The 9,837-nt window shown below is 28.0% G+C and overlaps 1 protein-coding gene across 1 annotated transcript; it reads right to left on the bottom strand.

The window, feature by feature from the left end:
* Positions 1 to 2,380: 2,380 nt before the first annotated feature.
* On the bottom strand, positions 2,381 to 9,388 carry LOC8287938 (serine carboxypeptidase-like 17). Its single transcript, XM_048372429.1, has 14 exons — positions 8,884 to 9,388; positions 8,095 to 8,240; positions 7,552 to 7,628; positions 7,321 to 7,443; positions 6,814 to 6,916; positions 5,737 to 5,774; positions 5,529 to 5,630; positions 4,818 to 4,904; positions 4,552 to 4,710; positions 3,957 to 4,028; positions 3,754 to 3,872; positions 3,432 to 3,545; positions 3,169 to 3,223; positions 2,381 to 2,549 (listed from the first exon to the last, which is right to left on the bottom strand). Exons 1-14 carry the CDS (start codon positions 9,018 to 9,020, stop codon positions 2,466 to 2,468), a joined length of 1,416 nt encoding a protein of 471 aa, XP_048228386.1. The 5' UTR covers positions 9,021 to 9,388; the 3' UTR covers positions 2,381 to 2,465.
* Positions 9,389 to 9,837: the final 449 nt, after the last annotated feature.

Here is a 9,837-nt window from a genome sequence, read left to right as displayed (position 1 = left end):
AGGGACTGTTCGCATGCTAAGAATGTTTAGTTGGCTATTCTTTTGATTGAAGGACGAGACTATTTCTTTAATTTGGACTTTAATGGTTGGCTTATGAATAATTCTAAATGGCATATCTAGTCGAGGGATGGAAACACCTGCAATATGATGTTTGGAGTCACATGTTGGCACCTTTGGGCCTATAGAAATGATGTTGTAGTTGGAGCTTATAAATTCCAAGGTGTTTCAATCATTGGAGGCATTCGTGCAAGAGTGCACTACATAAAAACCACTAATTGTATGCAAAAGCTCATGGCAAGGAGAGTAAGCGCAAGAAAGTGTTTGTGGGTAGCAGCTCCTACGGATGTCATGGTTCAAGCTTAAGATTGATGGGGCAGTCAAGCATTCTAAAGAGTTTCTTTAGCTGGGGGTCTTTTATGCGATGAGAAGGGAAGATTGTTTCATGGCTTCACTATGAATATTGGAGAATGTTCTATAATGGCTGCAGAGCTTTCGGGAGTTTATCAATGTCTAGAATTGGTTTAGAATTTGGGAATCAAGAAGCTCCAATTAGAAGTTGACAGCCTTAGTGTTGTTTTTATCCTACAGGAGCCCTTTATCCGAATGTGCCATCATGAAGCTTTAGTTCAAGGTATTAAGCTGATATATGGCCTTTGTCGGAAAACCTTCCCATTGGTGTTTCTTGTCCTATCCTCCGCCTCACCTCGAGTCTTAACTTTCCTAAATCATGTTGTAATGGGGGTTTGTTTTCCTAGAATGGTCTCTGCTTGCTATCTGAAGCTTGTGCTTCCATTTTATTTTTAAGGTATTTAATCCTCCCTCGCATTTAGACAAACACAGCTGTTCCAATTAACCCAATGCACTCCTTTATCCTTCCCTCCTGAAGCCTACAAAGACCTAGTAATCAATGGATTGAATTTCAACATAAAGAGATGAATGAAGAAGAAAACAAATCATGACATAGTTTGAAATTATCTAAGCTATAGACTTACTCATAATTACTTTTCTTTCACTCAAGATATTTTTTTTCTAAACATTTAATTTCTTCCATACTCTATCTTCAACAAACTTGAAGATATTCTCTTAGACTTACCAATATGAATGCAGCCCAAGATATTTCCCATGCCGACTGTTATTGTAACCCTAAGAATTGAACACAAATTGACCTTCTTCCTCCCTCAATATTATGACTAAAAGTTACCTTAGACTTGTTGTCCAAAGGCTCTTTTATATTATTGCAATATAGATTGCATCTTGTGACATTCCGCCTGACATACTTTAAAAAAGAATGTTGTCATTGCTAAAAAAGACGTGAGATAATTGAGGACCTTGTCTAGAAATAGAAATCCTATGGAGATCACTAGCTACTGTTGTTAATCCGATTGAAGCACTCATGTCTTTTGCATATAATAAAAAAGGATAGGTTAAGTTTAGATCTCCTTGGCAAATCTTCTCTTAAGTTTTAAGAAACCGTTATGGTATCCAATAACAAGAAAAGAGAATGTAGCAAAAAAAAAACACAAGACATAATCAAGCGATGAAAATGACAAAAAAAAATCCATACAATTTATTACAACAATAAAACCCCACTCCATTTTATCATAAGCTTTACTCATATCTAATTTCAGAGTTAGCAACATTTTTTATCCCCTTTTGCTTGTTTCTCATATAATGAAAAGCTTCATAAGCAAGCATAATATTGTTAGTAATTAATCTATTTGGAACAAAAGCACACCGAGAATCATGAATAACATAAAGTCAACCTATTACTAAGACTTTAAAATAACCTTATAGATTATATTACAGAGACTAATGGGGCACAACCCTTTTATAGTACTAGAACTCTTGAATTTAGGAATCAATCTAATAATGGTATATGATTGATATTTAAAGGCATAACACTAGACTCAAAGAAAGAAAAATTAACTCCGTAATATCATAACCAATAATGTGTCAATATTATTAAAAAAAGAGAGCAGGAAATGTGTTTAGCAGACTAATATCTTACCAGGAACTTTATTCAGAAACTTTATTTGAATACATTTGATTTAAGACTTTTAAAATTTATAGAAATTTTATTTATTTATAAAAAAATATATCATAAATTATAAAATGTGTTTCACACATCTTATTCATTTATTAATAGCTGGGAATATCTTGAAAAATCTTTCTTTCATTTTCTTAAATTTTTTCCTTGATAACCGGTTTGGATGGAAATGTAGAAGAAGTTTTGAATAGAACCTTTTTTGTATCTTTTGATGGAAAAGGAGATATCAATTTTGATAATTTAAGTAAAAGATGATAAAGTAAAAATTAATCAAGGAATAAAAACTATATAATATCTATTATGAATCTTTGAAGACTCAAACTACAATTAAAATAATTCTAAAAAATCTGAATATTTTTAATTCTTTTCTTCTGTTTTACTAAATAAAATATATAGAATATAAGTAAAACACTTCTATTTAAAGAGGAAAATAAGCAAAGAAACGGTCAATCATGGCATAACATTCGGTTGGCTTGTACTCTGGAGCATCGTGACCCGCACCCTACACAAATAATATTAACATATTTAATTTTTTGAACAATAATATAATTGCCTTTGCTATGATATTAATATACTGAAAAAAAAATATTAATTTCCTTATATAATTCCCTGCAATATTTACTATATTTATTTAGTATAATATAGTAAAACTTTTCTAAATAGGATTTATATTTGTATATTTAAATTTATTAAAATATTTTTTATTATATATAAATAATATTCTTTAAAATAAAAATTGTCATTTGATCAAGTTGCTCTTATTATAAATATTTTTAAGAAATTATTTTAAATTTTAAGGATTAATTAATTTATTCGCTTAAGTGATATTATAAAGTCAATATAAGGTTATGGCTCTATTCCTACATATAATAAGTAGAAAAGTTAGTTTTTTTCTTTTTAAATAATGTGGCCATTTAATTTAGTGGATATTTTAGAGACTAGAGAGAGAGAGAGAGTTCTTTAAATTCGAGAGGTACTAAATTGAGATATTTGACTTTTATTTTTTAAAAGTGTCATTAAAAAACAGTAGAAAATATTCAATTAGAAATACAATTTAATTTAATTTTTCTTCATAATTTTTTATTACTTTACTTGAACACTCTTTAAGAAATTTTACTTACTTTAACTGTAGCAAATATCAAAGTGTAATCACCATTCATGTACTTCTCTGTATAGCTGCATGAGACATTAAAATACGATAAGGCTTTATCATTTTGAAGGGAAAATAATGATTAAGTTAAAAATATGAGAAAATTCATGAAATATTTATATTTTTTAAACAATTAAAAATGAAGTTTTAAATTTATAAAAATTCAAAATTAAGAAAAGTAAGTTTACTTATTTGAAAAAATATAAGTTACTGTAAAATCAATATTTAACCTACCCAGCAACCTGACCGTTCACAAACCATGGCCGCCAATATTCGTTGATGCTCAAGTTGAGCATATGAATCCAATTCTGTGTAGCAATATGGGGTATATTCAGGTCGTGATCACCACTGTAGAAAAAACCAAAAACAAAACAATATAAATGAATTAATTGATTTAGCTACTGCAAAATCCTGGAATATTTGAGTATTCTTTAATATGTTAATTACATTCTATCAACTATATGCTAAAGTAAATTCTAGGGCTACAGTCCATTCCAGCCTCTGTCTGCTTCCATCTTTAGTCCCGAAGAGATGATGAAGAGAAATGAGGTATTACCTGTATACCAGAGCTCGAAGGTTTTGCTTGCTGAAGTATTTGTGATAATCAATTGTACTTGTCACTGATTTTGTGTAGGCTACGCTGAAATTGCACCTCGTCCAAACTCCAGTTGTGCCCTATTTGTTCAATGTACATGAATTTCTTGATATATATTTTTCTTTTATAATTGTAGTTTATTAGCAGAAGAGCTAAGCATGTACCTCTCTGACATGAAGAGCCTCCCGGACCCTTTTATTATTGGCCCAGATATCAGACAGCACATAGTAATAGTTCTGAAAGGAACAAAAACTAGCTTAAAATATTTAATAAAGGAAAATAACTTACTTGTCAGATTGATTATTGTGCTCGTAGTTTTGTATATATTTTTTTTACAATTTTAAGTACTTATTTATTAAAAAAAATAAATAATAATACAGGCTTTAAATTGTTAGTAATTTTAAGTATACATGCTCACAGCATTATCAATTTTGATTATAATATCCCAAAATTGCATTCCATTGTTGCAAATTCAGTGCTATTGAAAAGTTATATTGTCAAATTATTCAAAACTTATTAAATTTGATTGAAATCTAAAAAAATAAAAGAAATAAAAACCGATATTTATTTTTCATATAGTACTCGTTATTTTCGACCAAATCAGCTGAGAATGCTGCTATAGAATGTAAATCTAAATTGTTGCAAGCCAAATGAAATTAGTATCAATAATTGCTAATAGTATTTTATATTTCTTTTTAAAAAAAAAAAAAAAAAACATAGAGTTAAGATCTTCCTGGAAAGAATGCTCAATTTCCTTACCCGGCACCAATATGCTCTTTTATTTAGTCCTGAAATATTCAGATCTTCTTTCAGGTCCTTCTCATCCAGTGACCGTCTTCCTTGTGCACCCTTTGTTCTTGGCGTTGCAGTTTGGCAAGTAGGCTCTATTACTTGCATTATATTTATTTCGAGAATCATCTGAATATTAAAAGACATGTTCCTTATCTCAAATACTGTAAGAAGAAAACAAAAATTATGGTAATTCACCAAAATTTGGAGACAGTCAGACAAGCTGTTGCCCTAACCTCATGAAACGCATTCATAGCTGAAACACAGTTGGTGTTGCTTGGGTTTATATTTACATAATCCCCATGGCAATATACTTTGGCATCCTGCAAATTTCAAACATGAAAACAATTTCTTTTTCATAATCTTTTGGGAGACAGTCAACAGTAAGAGTATATTTTTGGTTTGTATTAAATAAAGCTTTTGCTTACCATATCAAATACACCTCATTTGGTTAAAATCAAATGTTGGTAAAGGCTTCATTGGGAAGGGGGGAGGGAGGGACAGTTGGGGGTAAATGAAATTCTTTTGAAGGGATCTGTTATTAAATTTTTTAATATCTAATATTATCCCTATATAAATTATTATGCTTGGATTGGTTGAAATCTATTAAAAAATTCATTTTATTTGAAGGAAAAGATGCAAAAGGAAAAATAAAATGAAAAAAATAAAGTAGAAATAGATATATTAGTGTATATTTACTTATTAATATAAAATTTATTTAAAAATTCTATTTATTTTATTAAAATTAGTTTAGCTATAAATAATTTTAAATTTTATTATGTAAAATTTTAAACTAAGCTTTTATTTCAATTAAAATATATAAATTTTAGATTTATAAATAAATTTTATAAATCTTAAGAATTTTAGGCAAAATTATAATTGTAAATCCTGAAAGTTATTAAAAGTGATATCAATAAAGTTGAAAATAAAAGGGAAAATGGAATGACCTGATAGATTTGATCTGATATGAGTGTCAATCTATGAGCAAATGGGACTCTTGCATTTAAGTCCAGAAAATAATCTGTCTTTGGATTCCCAAGTACATATCCCTGTTAACAACCCATAAAAATAAAAATAATGCTTGTTAGAGGTAATCATATCCAAGTTCTTGAAAATAATTGGACATTGAATTTTGAGTTCCTCCATAAGGTTTACTTTTAGATTCATAGTTGGCTGCACTCCAGCTTCATTACCTGCAGGGATACTAATGTCAGTTAATTAGAGCATGTTTATTTTCTTAATTCGCGTGCAGAATATTAATATTAATTAATTAAAAATCTGTTTGATTTAACTGGTGAATGCAATTGATAGTCCGTAAGTAATAGCGCAATACTACATATTAATACTTATAATTTATTCATATAAGTATTTAACAAATATTTTTGAGTGATTATTGTTAATTAAATATTATAAATTTTAATAATATATAAATTATAATTTATTACATACTGTACAAATAAAAATTAAAAACTCAAAATAAAATAGAAAAAATGATAATAATTAATAATAAAATATTTGTTAAAATATTTGTTAACGAATAATTAAATATTTCAAAAAGATATCTAGCTATTATTTTAAATTTTAAATAATTATTTAATCAATTATATTTATAAATTATTTTTTACTTTTATAAACCGGAGATAATTTAATTAATTAATATAAAATAATTAATTAATAATATGAAATACAAAAAAATTTATGTTTATACTATTTTTAATAGGTGGGATCATCATAAATACTTATTCCTCTCTAAAAAGATGTAAAACTTTATTTTTTATTATTTATTAACTTCTTTAAGCTATTCTTTTTATGTATATATCTAAATTTAATTTAGATTATGTAGATTATGACTTTTATGGGTAGCAAAATATTCTCTCAAAAATTTTAATATAGTTGCATAGCTAATATTTGAACTTGAAACCTTAATTAAGCTATAAGAAATCCTTACCATCTCATCTATATGCTATTAGATTATAAAGTTATTTGTGTCAAAAAAAAAATTCTAGTTGATATAGAAAAGCACCAAATAAGAAGTCGATTAAGCAACAATTATTCAAGCTTCATTTCAGCTATCCGCTCATCTCAATGACCGAATCAAACATCTTCTAAAACATATTTTGTTCTTACTTTGTGAAAATTTAAATTCTACGTGCACTGTTAAAGTAGTTTGTATTAAAGACTCAAGAAAATAATAGAAGATTAAATAGTTGCAAAAACAAAAACTTTAGTTACCATCAAGTATATTTTTAACGATGAGGGGTACAGGAATGCCTGAATAGGAATCACCACCAATAAATAGTTGATTTGCAAGATACTGAGGGCGGTCAATTAACCACTGCATAACAATTTATAATTCAGACATTAATGCAAAGAATATTGTACATACAGCCATCAAACTATTTAGATAGTTAAATTTTCCATAATTTGCTGCAATCTAATATGATTCATTGATAACCATGGCATTACACAATACAATTAGCAATTCATCTATATACTTCTGCTACAAAAATAATAAGTCTTTCAGGGATACTGGTAAATAATAATTGCTAATTTTCATTTCTGAGAAATGAAAAATATCAATTATAGAAGCTATTCAATTATATATGTTTACCATAAAGATAATAAATCTTCCAGCAATACTGGTGAATATTAATCATTAGTTTTCATCAGTGAAAAGTGAAGATACCAGTTATGTCGTTTCCAGATAGACTCAACAATTACAGTAACTTTTGCACATACCTTTCGTAAAAACTCATAAATTTGAGCTGTAGAGTTCTGGTCATCAACATGGTAATTTTCTTGGGTAGTTGAGTAAGAGAATCCAGTGCCTACTGGTGCATCCAGATATAATATATTGAGGCCCTGAAAAGAATTGATGACCCATCCTTTATGCACTTAAACTGGTCTGACAAAATCCAAGTGATAAAAGGAGATTGTAAATATCGGAAATGTTACAGAAACTGTATGCACCTGTGTCCATGCAGAAGGGTTCAACTGTAGGGATGGCAAACCTGGACTGTAGTTGGAGTAATTGAAAATTATTGGGCCTGGAAAATAACAGAAAAGGTAGATGAGATTATTATTAGTGATCAAGAAGAATCCCTAACCTGACATGCAGTTGGGACTCTATTACTTAGCTTGGGTGAGTAAACAAATAGATAAAGAATTAATATTGAGTTTAATTCCCTCTACTTATCAGCGATCAATTAGCAAGTATATACAATATTAGGGTTTTCAAGCATTATGCATTTCAAAAATTTTTAAAAAGGAAAAGTAATTATATATAAATTGAAGTTCTTAAATGAAAAAACTCATTTTGTTAATATATCAAACTTCAAAAGATGAAAACAGGAATTACTTTAAATATGTCTACCACGCCATCTGCAACGGTGATATGTATTAAATTTTGATGAACAGAATAATTATATTAATTAGTGTATAATTAATATTAATTAGCTATAATTAAAACCTAATCAGTATATATCTATAGTAATTAATCCCAAGAATAATTACCATTTTCGTATAAGAATGCAGTGAAAGATGAGCAACCAGGGCCACCACTGATCCAAAGAAGAAGAGGATCTAATGCAGGACTTCTCTGAGACTTCACAAAATAGTAAAACAGCTGCGACTCATTGAAGTCACCTACGCCAATGTACCTACCAGAACATGTAACCCTTATTATAATTCTTTCTTAAGTTCATAAATAACACAGGATAAGTTTAACAATAGAGATCAAGCCTATATTTTCCACTGCACGTCTTAAGGACAATAAGATAAATAAGATTTTATAAAGTAAATAGAGGTAAATTAGTTTAAAATTATTTTTTCTGGTCTACATATATGTAGATTCAGTCTAAAGTGTCTTGGGCAAGACTTTTACGGGTGGTAAAACACTCTTTTAAAAATTTTAACGTAACTGCATATCTAAAGTTTAAACTCGAGATTTTAATTAAACTAGAAAAGACTCTTATTATTTCAATTACATATATACTTTTTAATTTAAATTATTTTTTTTAAAACTGATGGAGAATAAAATTTTATAATGCTAAACGAGCAAAGTTTTTTAACTCCACTTCCTTAACTTTCGGATTTGATTGACCTTCTAATTAATATTTTCTTCCCAAATATATAAAACCACAAAAACTTTAAATTAAACTTTCATCTAAAGGGAGTGTAAGTATTTAAAGCAGGCATATGAAAAGGTTCGGATGTTTCTCTCCTCTTCTTTGAAAAAACAAAAAGTAAAAAAGAAAGAAACAACAGCAGGAAAGGAAAGAAACATATCATTGGGTAACTCACCCAGTTTCAAGATAAAATGGAAGTTGGCCATCAAAACCAGGCAGAGAGGTCACAACTTTCTGGGAGGCAGTAATGTGAGAGAAGAGCAAAAATACAAGAAAAACATGTAAACAAATCAGACTAACAAAACTCCCCATTTCTTTTTCTCTCCTCTTCTTTTTTCCTTCCTTTTTCCAGAAACTTAAATGAATTGCCGCAGTTGTGATTAACTGGCATACATATATATAATATGTCTGACCCACCAGCCATTCTTAATGCGATCAGCTAGTACTTTCCTTTTCTTTTGTTTTTCTTTTTTCTTGTTAAATTTGCTTGACGGTGTGCCAATGATAGTTTAATGGAAGTTTCCTTTTCAGGACTGACAAGCCCGATTGACTGCATGATGGAGTCAAACATTCATTTTTCTAATCTTTTTTCTTTCTTTTACAAAAAGGTATTGTTAGCATTTTGTAATTATTAGCTTCTTTACCCATATGTTATACATAACAAGATAATTCTCCGTTTTATAGGCAGTTTGATTTTAATATCAATAAAATTATAAAATTACTAAAATTAAAATTGAATAATATCATACTACACAAATTTACTAGATTATAGAAAACCTAACTTAAAAATTAAATTTTACTTGAATTGAACCGTATCAAAATAATTTCATTGAAATATATTTAAGATAGAATGTAATGAAGGATGAAAGATGTAAATAAATATAAATATTATAATTAAAAAATATTTTTTTAATTGATAATATAATTATTCAACTATGAAAATAAAAAAATTTCAAAAAAATCTAATTAAAAATTAAAAGTATAAAAAAAATTTAAAAAAACTATTAAATACTTTAAATTTATAATTAAGATGTTGTATATTATAATACAATACCGAAAAAGAAATTGTTTAAAATGAAAGTTATAAATAAAAATTTAAAAAGGTATTGGAATATGAAATAATTAAATA

Source organism: Ricinus communis, chromosome 3 (genome assembly GCF_019578655.1).
Source record: "Ricinus communis isolate WT05 ecotype wild-type chromosome 3, ASM1957865v1, whole genome shotgun sequence".
In the NCBI taxonomy this organism is placed as follows: Eukaryota; Viridiplantae; Streptophyta; class Magnoliopsida; order Malpighiales; family Euphorbiaceae; genus Ricinus; species Ricinus communis.
The sequence above is the reverse complement of the archived record's forward strand: the minus strand, read 5'-3'. Positions and strand labels throughout refer to the sequence as shown.

Coding starts and splice junctions, on each gene's coding strand:
- LOC8287938 (XM_048372429.1), bottom strand. CDS start 9,020: ATGGGGAGTTTTGTTAGTCTGATTTGTTTACATGTTTTTCTTGTATTT. Junction 8,241..8,883: donor CCATTTTATCTTGAAACTGG/GTGAGTTACCCA, acceptor ATGTTCTGGTAG/GTACATTGGCGTAGGTGACT. Junction 5,631..5,736: donor AGCCAACTATGAATCTAAAA/GTAAACCTTATG, acceptor GGTTGTTAACAG/GGATATGTACTTGGGAATCC.